We start from the raw sequence: 14,738 nt of genomic DNA, 5'->3' as shown, positions 1-14,738 counted from the left end.
CCTTACACATGCCTACTATCCACCGTGTCGTTATCAAGCGGGTAAATTCTGTCTCTCGCAATCAGCCTATTCCTCCCCTCCTCCCTGTCGCTCTCTGTCTCCTCTCTCGTTTTCCTTTTGGTTGTCTCTCTCTCTCTCTCTCTCTTCTTTTCCCCCCTAGACTGGCGATTCTTTCAATCCCTCCTTCCACGACTAGGAACTAGCCGACCACGAATATCGTCGGCTCGATCTATCTTGGTCTATCTGATAACCTGCACCTGTAGGAACGATGCCCGAAAAGGAGTAGGGATGCGGGGTTGACTCCTACGCAGAAAAAGAGCAATTAGCGGGGTAAGCGCTCGGCGCCCCGTGCTATTGCGAAATTGGATGTGCGAATCAGACGGCGAAGCCGTAAAACACGTCTTACTGCTGCTGCTACCGCGGCCTGGCGGCTTAATTTCGAGCTCCTCTCATAATCATTACCTGTGAGTTATTAATAAATTAATTGCCACGCAACACCGAAATCAAGCTTCGTTCAAAAGTTCATTTTCGAGGCCTTTCCATGTCACTTAGTCCTCAAACAATTACCTAGTTTTCGATATCACTAATTGTATAACACTCCGTGTTAAGCGTTAATTTATTATTCTTTCCGTACGTTGCGATAAAAAGTGTAAAATAATATTCATTACTATTGTACCGGTGATTCGCAACTTTTGAATAACGTGCTATCCTTGTCCGGCTCTCGATAGCGCGGCGGGAGAAAAATTGTCGAAATAGAAGAGGCGTCGTGTGTATTTGTACGTAATATGTGCGAATCGAAAGAGCAGCTTTCGGGAGCGTTGCTCTACCCCCGAAACCTCGGCGTTGAAATCTCGACGTTGGTGAAACGGGGCATCCCTCGAGTGCCTATTCGCGACGTACGGTCCACGGCGACGTGCACGAGGTCTTGGCTTTCGGTGCGGTGTTGTCTAAGCTCGTTTCTAGTCAACCTCCGGGAGCAGAGGCTCACATTGTGGACCCATTATGATTTAATAGAGCCGACGTGATGTACACACGCGCGCACACATAGGCACTCGGTAAACTCTTCCGTCTATTCCCGCGCATTGCTAATGGCATACATCAAACAGCTATGTCGCTAATAGCTGACGGGTAATTGCCGAAGTTTAATTTTTATAGCAGCCGAGAACGGCCGGTTCTCCAAGCGGCCGAGCGTTACGGTCACGCTGTTAGATTTCGGGCGGTATCGGTCGTTCCGATTAAATATTTGTCAAAAGATCATTAATAATTACGGACAAACGGTTTCGAGCTTTGATTTCGCCTACGTTGGACGTTCATCTCTTCGTCTCGGTAGCATTTAATTTGTTCGCCCTAAGCAAGATACTGTTATCGCATGATGGATTTAAAAAGGAAAGAGAAAAAAAGAATTACATTCTTGTTATTCGAAGTAATCTTAAATAAATATCTGGCTATCACCTTACGCGCCTTGAGCAGAAGCGATAGTATAAAATGACGTTTAATACAAATTTTCTTATCACGACGGTAATCTGTATGCCTAAATGACTACCCAAACTCCTGTATGTGTACGTCTCAATTGAAACAAATAACTTGGCGCAATAAGAGAATCTTGAAACGATTGATTTATTTACACGATGAGAGCTTGTTAGATATTTGTAAAGTGAGAAATCTGAGAAAAATCATAAAGATCGATTCAGGCGCGAAATCGAGTTATCAGTTAAATTATATCGAATTAGCCATGATTTCGTTTCGTTTTGCAAACTGACATTCGTCGTGATTTGCAAGAAATGTCTTCCCTGCGGTATTTGTCTGCTCACAAACCTGCCGAGACAAATGAAAATTTACATCTACGATAAGAACATCATAAATACACCGCGGAATACACTGTGTGTACACAAATTTCTTGGAAACTTCGATCTGCCGTTTGATGCATGCAAATAAAATCTTCGCAGAAGTACTCGATATCAATTTACTGACACGTTGAAAGCCATTGCTGTAGAAGAGATTCTACAGCTACCAAGTTTTACTTTTTATGTAACTCGTAGTTTTGCGCATAAATTGGATTCGTTGTAAACTATAGAGTACATGTCACTTTAAACCTTCGTTCGTACAGCTTTCGCGCAATTACAGAATTTCTTGATTATCGCCAAATCGGCGAACATATTCCGTCACTCGTCACAGAAATATAATTATTAAATGTTACTTAAGTAAATACTGATACACAGAAGCTAAGTTGATATTCTTCGCAATGTACTGTAACCGTCAGATTTATGACACTTCGAAGCGCGTGACGTTGACCAGATTTAAGAATGGCGAGACGCCTTCCCATTGCTGAAAAAAATCCAAATCCACCGTGATTTATAAACTCTGTATTTGCGTGGTTCTCGGCGAGATGTTTACGCAACCTGAAACGCGTATATCACTCGAAGGCTGTGCCACCTTTTTGGATCGGGACGATGAAATTGAAGGAACTCTTCCCCGCAAGATTTCGAATCCACGGATATCCAATGTCCTATTAATAGTCGTTAATTGTATCATTTTTACTTTGTATGCCAATGTTTTGTAGATTATTTACGACTTACATTAAAAGATAATAAGAAATTCAAGTCGTAAATTTGAGAAGTGGTGATAACTCTACGAATTCTTTAATATATGTCGCGTATTAAATGATCAAAAATTTGCCGGTGTGAAACTAGATAAGATAACAAAACAATTTTTAGTGCACCGTCAATCTTAGAAGACATGCAGTTTGAGAATTAAGTTAGATTACGTTGGAATGATTAGACCATTTTCATTCAGTTACGTTACGTTACGTACTGCAATAATCCGCAAAATGTATTTGCTACATTTTTATTATATATTTACGCTTCGGGGACACGTGTCTCTCGCACGATATCAATTCCGTTGCAATTTCCCTTTGTATGATATCCCATTGCACATGATAAGTTAACTTACAAAGTACAAGGTTACTTCACCAGTACATAGACAAATTTCGTCAAGCGCTTTAAATGGCACAACCCACTTGCGTTTGTAAATTACGCAGCATTCGTAGAATGGCAGAAGGAACGCCGGATGAGCTGCATTAGTATCATTATTATTACGGCAGAGGTAATGGCCAAGTATTTTTCACGAGCTGCATTCTAAGGCCTTTACTCGCGATTAGTTCTTTATGCCACCTGCCTGCCCAGCTTGTGTCGTTGCGTGCTAATATGCCGGTTTTTGCAAAAAAAATAATTTATCTCTATTAAGAAAAGAGCAACGCCATGTCAAATGTGTTATGATCGTGTCGTCTTCAGAAGAAAAGAAAACCTCGAGTTGGATCAAGCATAATCGATAATAAAAGCGGCGCGATTCTTGAGCTTGGAAGTGGTGGAAGGTAAGTAAACCGATTGCTTCCGGTCATCTATACCACACACCTTCTGTCCTTCTTTACCGGGCAGTCTCGCTACTAGTCTGATCGGACTGTACCTCGACTTAGAAGACGTTGATGAGGTCTATATGAAAGATGGGTCAGGGTCATGCACAATGCAACCGTGTACACACAACAGCAAAACTTCCCAATATCAGGTCGAGGCGCGAACAAGTGATAGCTTCTACAATAGAAATTTGTACGTGTTAAATATATTTATTTATCTTTAAAAGATATTATCACAAAAAGATAACGATCAGTAATTTACTGTAAATAAATCTGCCTCTCTTCAAATTATAAGATAGTTATAAAAACAATTGTAAAACGATTACCTTCTGTGTCAGGTTCCTTGCGTAACTTCTATAAAATTATAATACTATGCATAAAACATGCAGCCATTTCTTTCCTTGAGTTTTTCTTCAAATTAAATTATTCCAACAACGCAACGAAAGATTGATAGAGAATTTTTTAAAATAAATTTCGCTGCATCATCATCAACGACGTAGCAACGAATCCTCATTCGCGTCAGTGTTACAGACGTTGCTAGCCGCCTCATAGACCTCATTTTTCCTTATTTGCGATGGAATAAGGTAGAACGCTTAATCGTAATGCCGAAGCGCATCCTCTAATGGTGTTCCGAAGGATGCGATCGATAGGAACGACCTGACGTCACGGGAACGTCGCGGAATTCATTACACGGGCCAAGCCGCCCGCTTTAGTTGGGTGGGCTTAAAAATTAAAAGGCTCTCAAACAAAAACTCCCTTTTTACCGTCAGCCTCGTGGGATGTAATCCCTCCGTCCGGTAGTGGCCCGTATGCCCCCGCCGAACCCCCGAAATTCGGTGGCTTGAAGACAAGCCTCGAGACTTTACTTCCATCTTCCATCGTCTCGACGCTCGTCCCCTCTCATTCTAAAACTGAGAAGCGAGCACGGTCTATTCACCGATCCACGGTGTAGTTTTTCGAATAAACCCTTTCGTCTCGCGGCGTGTTATATCTTACTCGCGGGAGATTTGGTGAGCGATAAGGCAATAAAGGGTGAATACCTTTTATCAAAACAACGGATCGTTCGAACTTACTTGATCGAAAATCGCGGAAATGGAAACGACAATTAAAATGTAGAAATAATTTTTGTAAAGTTTTCCCGAACGGAAGATTCGGAGGAAAAGATAAAAAATGAAAAGTTTTCGAGTGTGGAACAGAACGCGACGAAGCCTGAGGGTAATAACGTGTTAACAAAAAATAAGCGCAATTTATTTACAAAGAAATAGGAATGAGTATGATTCGGAAATAAAGGTTTAACAACGAAATTGTAACAACGATAGCTCCAAGCTTTCGATTCCGAGCGTTTAGAAGCTTGAGAGTTTAACAATCAAGGTGCATTATACTAACGTTATTTACATGATTAGCTGATGCCGCTAATAGAAACATTGCACTATCTATAAATCATCGGAATGTTCAGCGTCAGTCACGAAAGCTCCGGAATTTCAGGTACCTAGAGCAATTCCACAAATCTTATCGGATTTGTCCATTGTTGGACAGCAGCGTTATAGACGACTGTGCTCTGTCCTCTGATTTAAATTCCCATTAACTTCCTTCCTCTTGTCTACATTATCAATCGCGACGTCTTCCTTCACGAACTCGCGTCTCTTGTCACTCTCCGCGGCGCCATACAGATCTAAATCTTTGCCGAGATAGCAAACCGCACCGTCGAATAGTACCCCTATCATGGTAAATCCTGTAACATGACGAAACGGTGCTTCTTTGTAACCGAGGTGGCGAAATCAAACGCACACGATGCTCGAATCAACAATCGATTAATAAAATCATTTTGTCCCTTGTCCGACAGCTTGCTCTTATCTACTGTAATTTTTTCGTTCCATTTTTATCTAATCAGCCTCGCGGACAAACACATGCAGCTAGTGAAATATAGGTCGTTAAACTCGACGAAACCCACCGGCCGACGAGACGTTCACCAAGTATCGGAAGTTATCCCTGTGATAGAACCAGCAGTTTCCTTTAGTCCCACAGGACTCCTCCCATATCAAGCAAGTCGAGTCGATGATAGCCCCATAAATAATTGGCCCCGGAATTAGAGCCAGCAACGAGACGATCATCAGCGTGATGCCCTGGGCGAAACTCTTGTCCCTCTTTTCGACGCTCCTGTAGTTCACCAGAACATTGCCGATTTTCCCGGAACAGCCTAGCGAGTGGATCACGCAGGTGAGCACCGTGAAAAGCAAGTACGGCCGGTTGCAGTCACCGGTGCACGGACCAGCTCTGACCGTATCGAAGATCGACGGGAGCGCCTGCGAGTCGGGCAGATACATCTGCTGCTCCGAGATGAAAGCCGCTTCCCTACTGTTGCTGAAGTGATCGAAGTGGCCTTCGATATGGGTGGGTTCGTCCAACGGCAGACAACTGCAGTTCCCGAACTGCTTGTCGTCCAGAATCGTTCGGCATCCCGCGTGACAGGCGGAGAAGAAAGTTGTCTTCGACGCCTCGTGGCAGACCGGCGAATATTTGACGCCTGCACAATTGCAATCGACGTTGCAACCGTCTGTCAAATTCATTCTGCGAATGAAGAAAATTTGTAGCGATTAGGCGGGATGCTAAAATTTGTGATCTCTATCGAAAGACCAAATTCCAAATATACCTACTGCATAGTCTTCAAGTCTACACCGCGAATTCCAGCGTCTGTGCAGCCAAGAAATATGAATAATATTTGTCCCAGGACGAAGCAAATGCCGACGAGTACATTCCACGCGAGGAGCGGCCTGGGACCCGGTTTGAATTTGCTAATTATTAATCCCGATAACAAGAATCCTAATACCATACCGACTAGCGATATGGGGCCTGTGAATTAGAACAAAGCAACGTGTTACAAGTATGCCGTTACTGTTAAATGATATACAAAAAGTAACAAAAGAATTTTTTGTCGCAGAAAAATCGATTTTATTTCCTATAAGAATAAGCTAGCAATTATCTTGAAATCTTGTGAAAGCGCTTTTGATAGCAATTAAATGTTATCGCGTAAAATATTTTTGAGATAACGCGCGGAGTAATTGATATACATACTTGCAGCTCAAACAACAATGAAAGTTAAATTGTAGTTTAATATATGTTATTAACGTATGTACCTGCTATCACGGTACCGCCAGCCGCGGACGTACCGTATTGGACTTCAAGATACTTCGCCAAGAACGTGATATAGGCGGAAGCGCCAAGTATGTAAAATACGGCGCTTAAATTGTTGCAGGTCAACAGCCAGTTTGTTAACAGCCGTTTCATGGCTTTTGGAAACTCACGGATCGTCGGTATGTACTCATTGTCAGTTTCCAAGGGCATTGGGTTGGTGGATTCCATCTGTATCGGAGGCTTTTGCTGCAGCACTAAATCCAACTTCAAAGGTATTTCGCCGTCCTGGGACAAGGTTTTCGTTAATTAATTTATAGGGACTTGTAATCCATCAGTGAGTCATCTACATAGATTTGTCTTTTTATAATTTTATAAACTAATGTTTTCGCAAACTTTATATCGGCTGAGCTTTTCGCAGAAAGTCATTATTGCTTTCGTACAGATTAATAAATAGAGAAAAGTCTCCTGTTATGAGATAGCGGAGTTTCTGCTAAATTAATAGGCATCATCTGTTGGTTCCATCATAAATGTATTGCTCTTGGAGTAAAATTTGTTTAGTAGAACATTCATTGTCAGATTGTGTAATCGTTGCGAAAAAAGATTGCGATCGAATTTGGATGTTGAAAAGCTGTTATCTTATATTAGAAGATATCTAGTAATAGGGGACTTTCCCCTCTATATATAAAAACTAATCAATTTTTACTATAAATAAAAATTACACGTGTATTAATTTCGTTTCATTAGTAACTTCTAGTTAATAGATAAAATACCAATAAAATACCTTTTTAATTTCAACAACGTTATAATGTCCAACGTAAATTGTACCTACCGGCTTAGTCTTTTCAGATGTATCTTTCGACGCGGGAAGATCACGTGGAAACATAGCGATCAAAACGGCGAACATACCCATCGTAGCGCTAAGAATGATCCATCCGAGCCACCACGCACCCAACCATCGCGGATCTTTATTCGTAATAACGGGATGGAGCTTCGGGTCTATGTATAAACTCAGGCAACCATAGCCCAGCAAAAATCCGATCGCCGGACCCACGGTACGCAAAGCGAACGTAAAACCTTGCAAATAGAATTTCAATTCATGTTAAATCCTATTTTAATTCATGTAATGCAACAATTACGATATCACAGAAAATTGCGTAGTCTGAAAAATTTACTATTGAAACGTAATTATAAATTCGAACCAAATTTAGGATATTCTACCGCCAGCAAATATTAAAATAATTAACATGAATAATCCGACACCACTGGCAACAGGAAAGAAACTTTCTTTATCAGTCATGGTCCGTCATCTCTTTAGCAATGTTCTCGTGTAGCAAACCTCGACACGGAACCTTTATAGCATTTTACGACTACAAATACAATCTATTTTACATCATCAAAATACACGCGAATCCATGTACATGACTTTCTCAGTCAGATCGCTTGAAAAGGACCAAAACCCATGGTCCAAACTAGACATAAAAATTGCGAGATACGGTCAACCAAATTTAACGTTGTTCCTTTATTAGTATAATAATTCGCCCATGTGGTCAAATGTCATCGGACACCAATTCAAATTATCAATACGCAGACCTTATATCGCTCTAGATACGTATCATCGCTATAACAGCGCGTAAGTGAGACAGTTTCAATTCTGCGTTGTTACAGCGATGATACGTATTTAGAGCGATATAAGGTCTGCGTATTGATAATTTGAATTGGTATCCGATGGCATTTGACCACATGCCATGCGCCATTTGAATTAGTTTGGTTGCACTTGATAAGAGCCAAAACCCATGGCCGAAACGTTGTGCTAATAAAGGAAGTTTTCCTGTTGCCAGTGGTGTCGGATTATTCATCGTAATTATAAATACTCACAATATAAATGCTTATAAAAATCAGATAAAATTATCAGAATATTCCATTCCAAGTATAACCAGACGCTTGGTCAGATCTTATCTTGAATTCGCTCTTGAGATATCGCAATATTTATCAGACACGCCAAGAGAACCGATTAGTTATTACAACGCATTAGCAAGAAGCGCTTTTACTTTTTATATTTATAAGCAAAGATGAATTTAGATTTCGTGCACTTTTGCCAGCTTAAATCTACCAATGTTATCAAAATAACACAGAATTTATTAATCGATGCTCACCTAAGAGCATAGGTGTATTTTTCTTCTTCGTGTTGTCGTCTAAATACGTCTGTCCCAGACCGTAATAAAGAGTAGTTCCGATACCGAGAATAAATTGAGATATGAAAATCAACAGTCGAGGGAGGTAACTAGTGCTCGACTTAGTTTCGGCGTCGCAAAGTTCCGGCTGGTCCGTGCGCGGACAAATCGCGAGGTCGTTCGGAACATTCGGAACACTTGTCATGTTCAGTAAGGTCTGATCCAGATATTCCTTCGTCAGTGCCAAGGCGTCCTTTCCAGGACCGTATATGAAGTGCGGCAGAGCCAAAACGAGACAGGACAATGCGCTCAAGCCGACCCCAACCGAGATCCATCTTGGCCGATGACTGGATCCTCCGTAGTAGGTCAAGATCAGGGACAAGATCTGAGAGATCTCGTTACCCGAAAGGATCAACCCTGTGATAATAAGAAAGTTACACGGACACGTGATAACCTTACATAGCCCCTCGATGCGATTACTTGTTTTCAGTTCTAGTCCTTTTGCATTTTGGCAATTTTCTTCTAGGCACATCGAAATTGGATGTAGTTACGTGAAATTTCGTGTTTCTTCGATACCAGATAAAATTTTTCTTAATTCATAGTTAATTAACTCTGTATATGAACCCGGAGCTCTCGTAACATCGCAAGGAGAACGCTATTCAGATACTAAATACCGCACATATGGGTCGATCGCTTGTTAATGAGGCTATCAGTTGACTCGTAATTCGACATGAAAAATCGGAACATTGTGATATGACAATAATATATATATATTCATCCATTTGACACGACATCCATTTTACGCAAAGCAGTACGATTGATATCCGCAGCAAGTGTGCAAAATAAATTTCACATATGTATAAAAAATGTCGTCACTACAAATGAAAAGAAATTTCAGACCCTTAGAAGAAAAAATAATTTTTATTAAATTAAACAAAAGTATTTAACCAACATAATGGTTTAGATTAGCACAAGTGGCTTGCTCATTTCTGTTTATCGAATGCGATATTGCAAACAAAGGATCACTTTATCATTTTCAGTACGTGAGTATCACTCGTGAATAATCCTCTCCTGATCTGTTACTTTTAATTTTTCAAGTCGTTTCATGAAGAAAATGTTAAAATGTTGTGTGTGTGTGCGTGTATGTATCAGAAATCAAACATCAAGAGGATACGCCGTATTGTTTAATGTATTAAATTAATGTGATAAATATCACGTCGTGAGAACGCACTTGTTCGAAACACGTTAATATTTCGAGTATTGCGGCCAACTACAAAATCGTGTAATGCATATCCGCGTGTCTTCGCTCTTCAATGCATATATAGTGCTCGTTATACGACAGATTTGTCACTTCTATGATTGCGACACACTACTTACCTACTAGATAGACGCACACGGAAACGCGATTCGTGCGTGTGCAAGTACGAGTACTTATACGCGAGTATACCCGCGGATGCTCGACTGCTCGGCTTTGCCGGCAATGGGATCCGAGGTTGAAGGCGATTAAGACGAGATGACGTTCAAAGTTCTGCCGTGTCGAGATAAAGCGCGGTGTCGACTATGAATAATTTACTTCACGTCTGAGTTTTTCTCTAAACAGACATTTAAGCGCCACGCCGAGACTAGTTGGTCGCCGTACAGAGTCCCGATCGCAAAGCCGCGTAGATTCGTACCCGTAAACGATGTGTACCTTCGTCAATATTTGCAAAATGAACTACAGTCGCCACGTCGTCAAGTTTTATTATATGTGATTACGGGAGTGAGGCTCACCGGTCGTACGACTGGGTATCTTGAACCTCTTCTCTAGAGTTGTCAGGGTGACGACGATGTAGATAAAGGCCATTGCCTGGACGGTGCCCAGCAAACCGTACACCGCGATGAAGTTCCTCGGGGTGGCGCGATTTTCCAACCATCTGGGATAAATCCCACATATTCCACAATCTTTACTCATACCTCCGGTAGCCTTTAAAAAGATTGATTAGCGGAATCTTGCCTTCCTTAAGTCTACACAGAGAGAATTTTCTCTTAAAATTTATCCCAAAAATCGTATAATCGTGGGACAACACATTTCGACGAATTTTATGAGCGTTTTCTCAAATTTTACCATACATTTTACGAATAAAATGTGCACTAAGTACAATTACTAGTAAGCTGTATGGTAAAATTTCAAAAGACTCTCGTAAAGTTCTTCAAAATGCCATATTGGCCCACGATTACACGATTTTCAGGATAAATATTGAGAGAAAGTTCTCTCCGTGTAGATTAATTTACGCTTAACTCGTCAAAATCCACAAAGTTCAGGCTCTGTAAGCGCAGCAATTGTAATAATTTATAAGACCAGTTTTATAGCGCTTGCAAACCTTCAGTTATATCTCATCGTTTCTTTTTATATTTATTATCTTCATTTCTACTGATATCTTCATATTTTAAGCTCGATACCACTCAATAAACTCTGATGTTATAACGTGTAAAACTGGAAGCAAAAACGTAGAGATTTATTTGCGATAATGCAAATAAATTGCGCGATAATTGATACATAGCATTGACAGTCGTATTAAATCGTATTCAAATTCTCGTCAGCTCTTGCCGCAAACGATTTCTAACCAGCTTCGCGAGATCGGCAATGTTTTGCATTTACTCCGACGAGAGCGTTCCGGAGAATTAAGTTTTGCGATAAAAGCGCCCCGATGATACTAATTAAGTCAATGCGCTATATGAAATATAATGCTTAAGCGGAAAAACATAGTCATGATGATAACAGCAGTCGATAACGGTGACTTGCATTCTCGATCGCGAATGGTCTAGACGATGATGTTACATGTGCCGAAGCATAGGAGAAAAAAAAAGGGATTACGAGGCCGCAAACGCCTGCGGTGTTTTCACGTCGCTCGTGGTCGATGACTGCAGACGCATTCAATTTCTAGTGCTCCTACACACCGCAGCGTGAGAATTCGATGAGCATGAGACACGTACGTGCAATACAGGACGCGATAAGGCCGCTATCTTTCATCATAAGTCGCGTAATTATTACTACGTTAATGTAGATAATAAATCTCGTACGTTGCTAACGCTTGGCAGGTACGTCGGCATAGCATAACGACAGTAACAATGACATGTTCTGAATATACGCAAACACATCCGTTACGCAACTCACTTTTCGATCGCCAGAAGACGCCAATCTGATCTCGCTGGCGTTTACAATGCGAATATCCATAAACCGGGAGCGCGCGAAAAGATAAACGATAGCGCGTTTAACCAAATTTCAAGTTCAATCCTACTTTCCCTACTTATCCTACTGTTTGAAATTATAATTTCACGTGTTAACGATAATGTATATTATTATTAAAATCACAAATACTCCTCACTGCGTCTTCGTAAGTTATAGACACGTAATTATATACACGCGCAATTATTTGCGAATTTATAGAAATACAAATGTGATAAATTTAATAAATTAATTAAGAATAGCGCATCAAACTTACTTGACTTCTTGACTCGACCGACAAAATCGAAGAAATGAAGTTGAGAAATATTTTGCACTCGCAATAACGCGAGTCTCAGCAATATTTACTGTAAGCAACAATCTAATCTACAAATCTAATTAAGCAGCTTATCGTGCCAATAAATCATCCAAATATATACCTGCCATATAACTTCTGTGCGTCGACATTCGTCAGTGAAATATAATACTTATTTTAATTAATTTTTAATATAACGAGACCATACGTTAAAAAACTTCCTATTTACTTTTAAAATTCCGAACAAAGGAAGGGATTGTAAAATCCCCTCTCATTTCATGAAGAAAGTTAAAATTTGCGAATCTGTGTTTGTACGTTCGTTTTTCATGACTTTGATTTACAGGATACTTTGTTAGTGTTTGACATCAAACATTTTATGAAATATTCAGTTGTAAATTACTATGTTAAAAGGCTGCATAATTATTTTGTTAATAAAACTCTCAGAAACTGACTTTTTATTTCACTCCGTCAGTTGAGAGATTTATTCACCAACACTGTTATGCTCAATTTCAATTTACCTGAGACACGTAAGCTTACGTAATTGTAATTTATCTTAAGCACGAGTCTTACGAGTCGGAGACGCTAATTCGAAATCTTAATTGATTAGCACTTCCGTTTCTGCCGCTTATAAAAATTCCGCGAAGAAAAACATCACGGTAAGATTACAAATTATATTATGTTGAATTCTACGGAAAATACAAGTTATTTATTTATAAAATTAAATTTCAATCAATTATTTCAATATCAAATCGCTACTCATATTATCCTTGGCATTATTGAGTTACCAATATTTTCAAAAAATTATCTCGAGCTTATTTAAAATATCCGTTACCTTGATTATTTATATAGCGGATCTTCCGTGCAAAGTATCTTTCGTTTTTACGGTGCATAAATTTCTTATGCAAATTCTTGTTTCCTAATTTTAGAAATAAATACGAATTTTGGAATTCTCGCGCTGTCCGTTATCTCGCAGGATAAAGTTACGTGAAATGAAATTTCAATTCTTTCTCTCTCGTTTTTAATTTCTATGGAAAAAAAAGGCGCGACGGCACATTTGTAAGGCACGTAAAAATATTATTCTGACGTGGGAAAAGGATACGAATCACCGATGATTTCTCACCTTGACCTTAGACTCGTGGACGCAGAAGGGACTTCCGGGCCGCGATTCCTACTGGATCGCGATCCTCGAGTCTCGTCTACCGGGTAGCTCGGAAATCACCACGCGCTGCGGGCGCTCTAGTTAGCACGGATAAACGCGGGATAACTGAGCTTATTCGTATGTCAATGGCAATGCTCCCCTACTATTTCTCTATCAAATCGAATGATAAGCGGAACGTCATTCAATGGATATCGCCGATGAGACACCGGTGCTGACATCTTATTATTCGCACCCAAGCGATCCAACGCGCCTCCGACCGTAAGATAGCATGCGCATCTCCTGGTTGCGGTCCATGCTAAAGTGTATAATGAATAACGAATAACGCGTATGTCTTCGATGGAACAGCGTTCTAGTCCGGAGATAAGGATCTACGCGGAGAGAAGCCTGAGGGCTGCCACGGCCGGGTTTTAGGTAATCCTCGAATGCGATACAACCCCTGTGGACATTGGAAAACGTGGACATGAACTACGTAGCCAATATCCACATTTTGCCAAGTGGGTAACGCAGATTTACGAAATTTTGTAGCAAACTTGTACTCTTTTTGCTGAAAAAATTGTAGTAGATTGTTCTCGATAAACTTGGTTTTTTATACATTTTATTATAAACATGAGAACTTTTTTGACCGTGTCTGGCAACTTGTAAGAATCTTCCAAATTTTATTACAACTTTGCATTTTTCTGGTTATAAATAAAATAATGCCTCCCTTTTAGATACGAATTAAATTCTTATCCGATAAAAACAGACTAACTTGTAGAGGCCCTTCACCACCCCTGCCGCATTATTCTCGGCGGTCCTCTTTTCTTCACAATAAAATTGCGTTTACTTCGAGTTATACGAGTATACATTTTTTAATTACATTCCGCGACTAATTAAAATTTATAATATGAATGAAATTAAACAATTAATAATTTCTTGAAAGTGCTTTAAAAAACTGATCGCGAAGACCGACCGCGAAAATATGAAGATGCGTGTAACTATGCATGTATTCATGCACGACACATCTTGAAAGTGTACAGCGAGATAAACACAGAATAAATGACGTGAGATCCAGAGAAAAGAAACTTTCCGTACGAAAGATAGACCGACAATTGAATATTCCAGTTAATCAATATTCTCAAATAATGTAACAGATAATATAAAGTTTCAGCGTTCTCGACAAAATATTAGAATCTCATGTCATATTATTTTACTTCATATATAAATTTGTTAATGAAAAATGGATAGACTACAAGAGTTTAGCTCGACGAATACATCAATAATATTCGTCATATTTTGCGTGAAAATATGTGATGTGTTGCAACGGGACACCCAACCCTTCACAGTAAAAATCGCGATCACTCCCTTTCTAT

General features: G+C 39.9%; 1 protein-coding gene across 3 annotated transcripts; it reads right to left on the bottom strand.

Annotated features, from left to right (window-relative positions):
- Window positions 1-4,439: 4,439 nt before the first annotated feature.
- Window positions 4,440-13,523, bottom strand: LOC105569965 (solute carrier organic anion transporter family member 4C1). 3 transcript variants are annotated; one of them, XM_012026846.1, is made up of 8 exons: window positions 13,351-13,523; window positions 10,483-10,675; window positions 8,695-9,129; window positions 7,371-7,615; window positions 6,544-6,826; window positions 6,064-6,259; window positions 5,361-5,977; window positions 4,440-5,141 (listed from the first exon to the last, which is right to left on the bottom strand). In XM_012026846.1, the coding sequence occupies exons 2-8, from the start codon at window positions 10,661-10,663 to the stop codon at window positions 4,951-4,953; spliced, it is 2,148 nt and encodes a 715-aa protein (XP_011882236.1). In that variant the 5' UTR covers window positions 10,664-10,675; window positions 13,351-13,523; the 3' UTR covers window positions 4,440-4,950. The 3 variants fall into 3 exon arrangements, with proteins under 3 accessions (XP_011882236.1, XP_011882237.1, XP_011882235.1); XM_012026847.1 differs by lacking the exon at window positions 13,351-13,523 and adding an exon at window positions 12,195-12,277; XM_012026845.1 differs by lacking the exon at window positions 13,351-13,523 and adding an exon at window positions 11,867-12,126.
- Between the last annotated feature and the right edge of the window lie 1,215 nt (window positions 13,524-14,738).

The sequence above is a fragment of the Vollenhovia emeryi genome, unplaced genomic scaffold, assembly GCF_000949405.1.
Source record: "Vollenhovia emeryi isolate VEMERY1.0 unplaced genomic scaffold, V.emery_V1.0 DF939122.1, whole genome shotgun sequence".
Taxonomy (NCBI): domain Eukaryota; kingdom Metazoa; phylum Arthropoda; class Insecta; order Hymenoptera; family Formicidae; genus Vollenhovia; species Vollenhovia emeryi.
The sequence above is the reverse complement of the archived record's forward strand: the minus strand, read 5'-3'. Positions and strand labels throughout refer to the sequence as shown.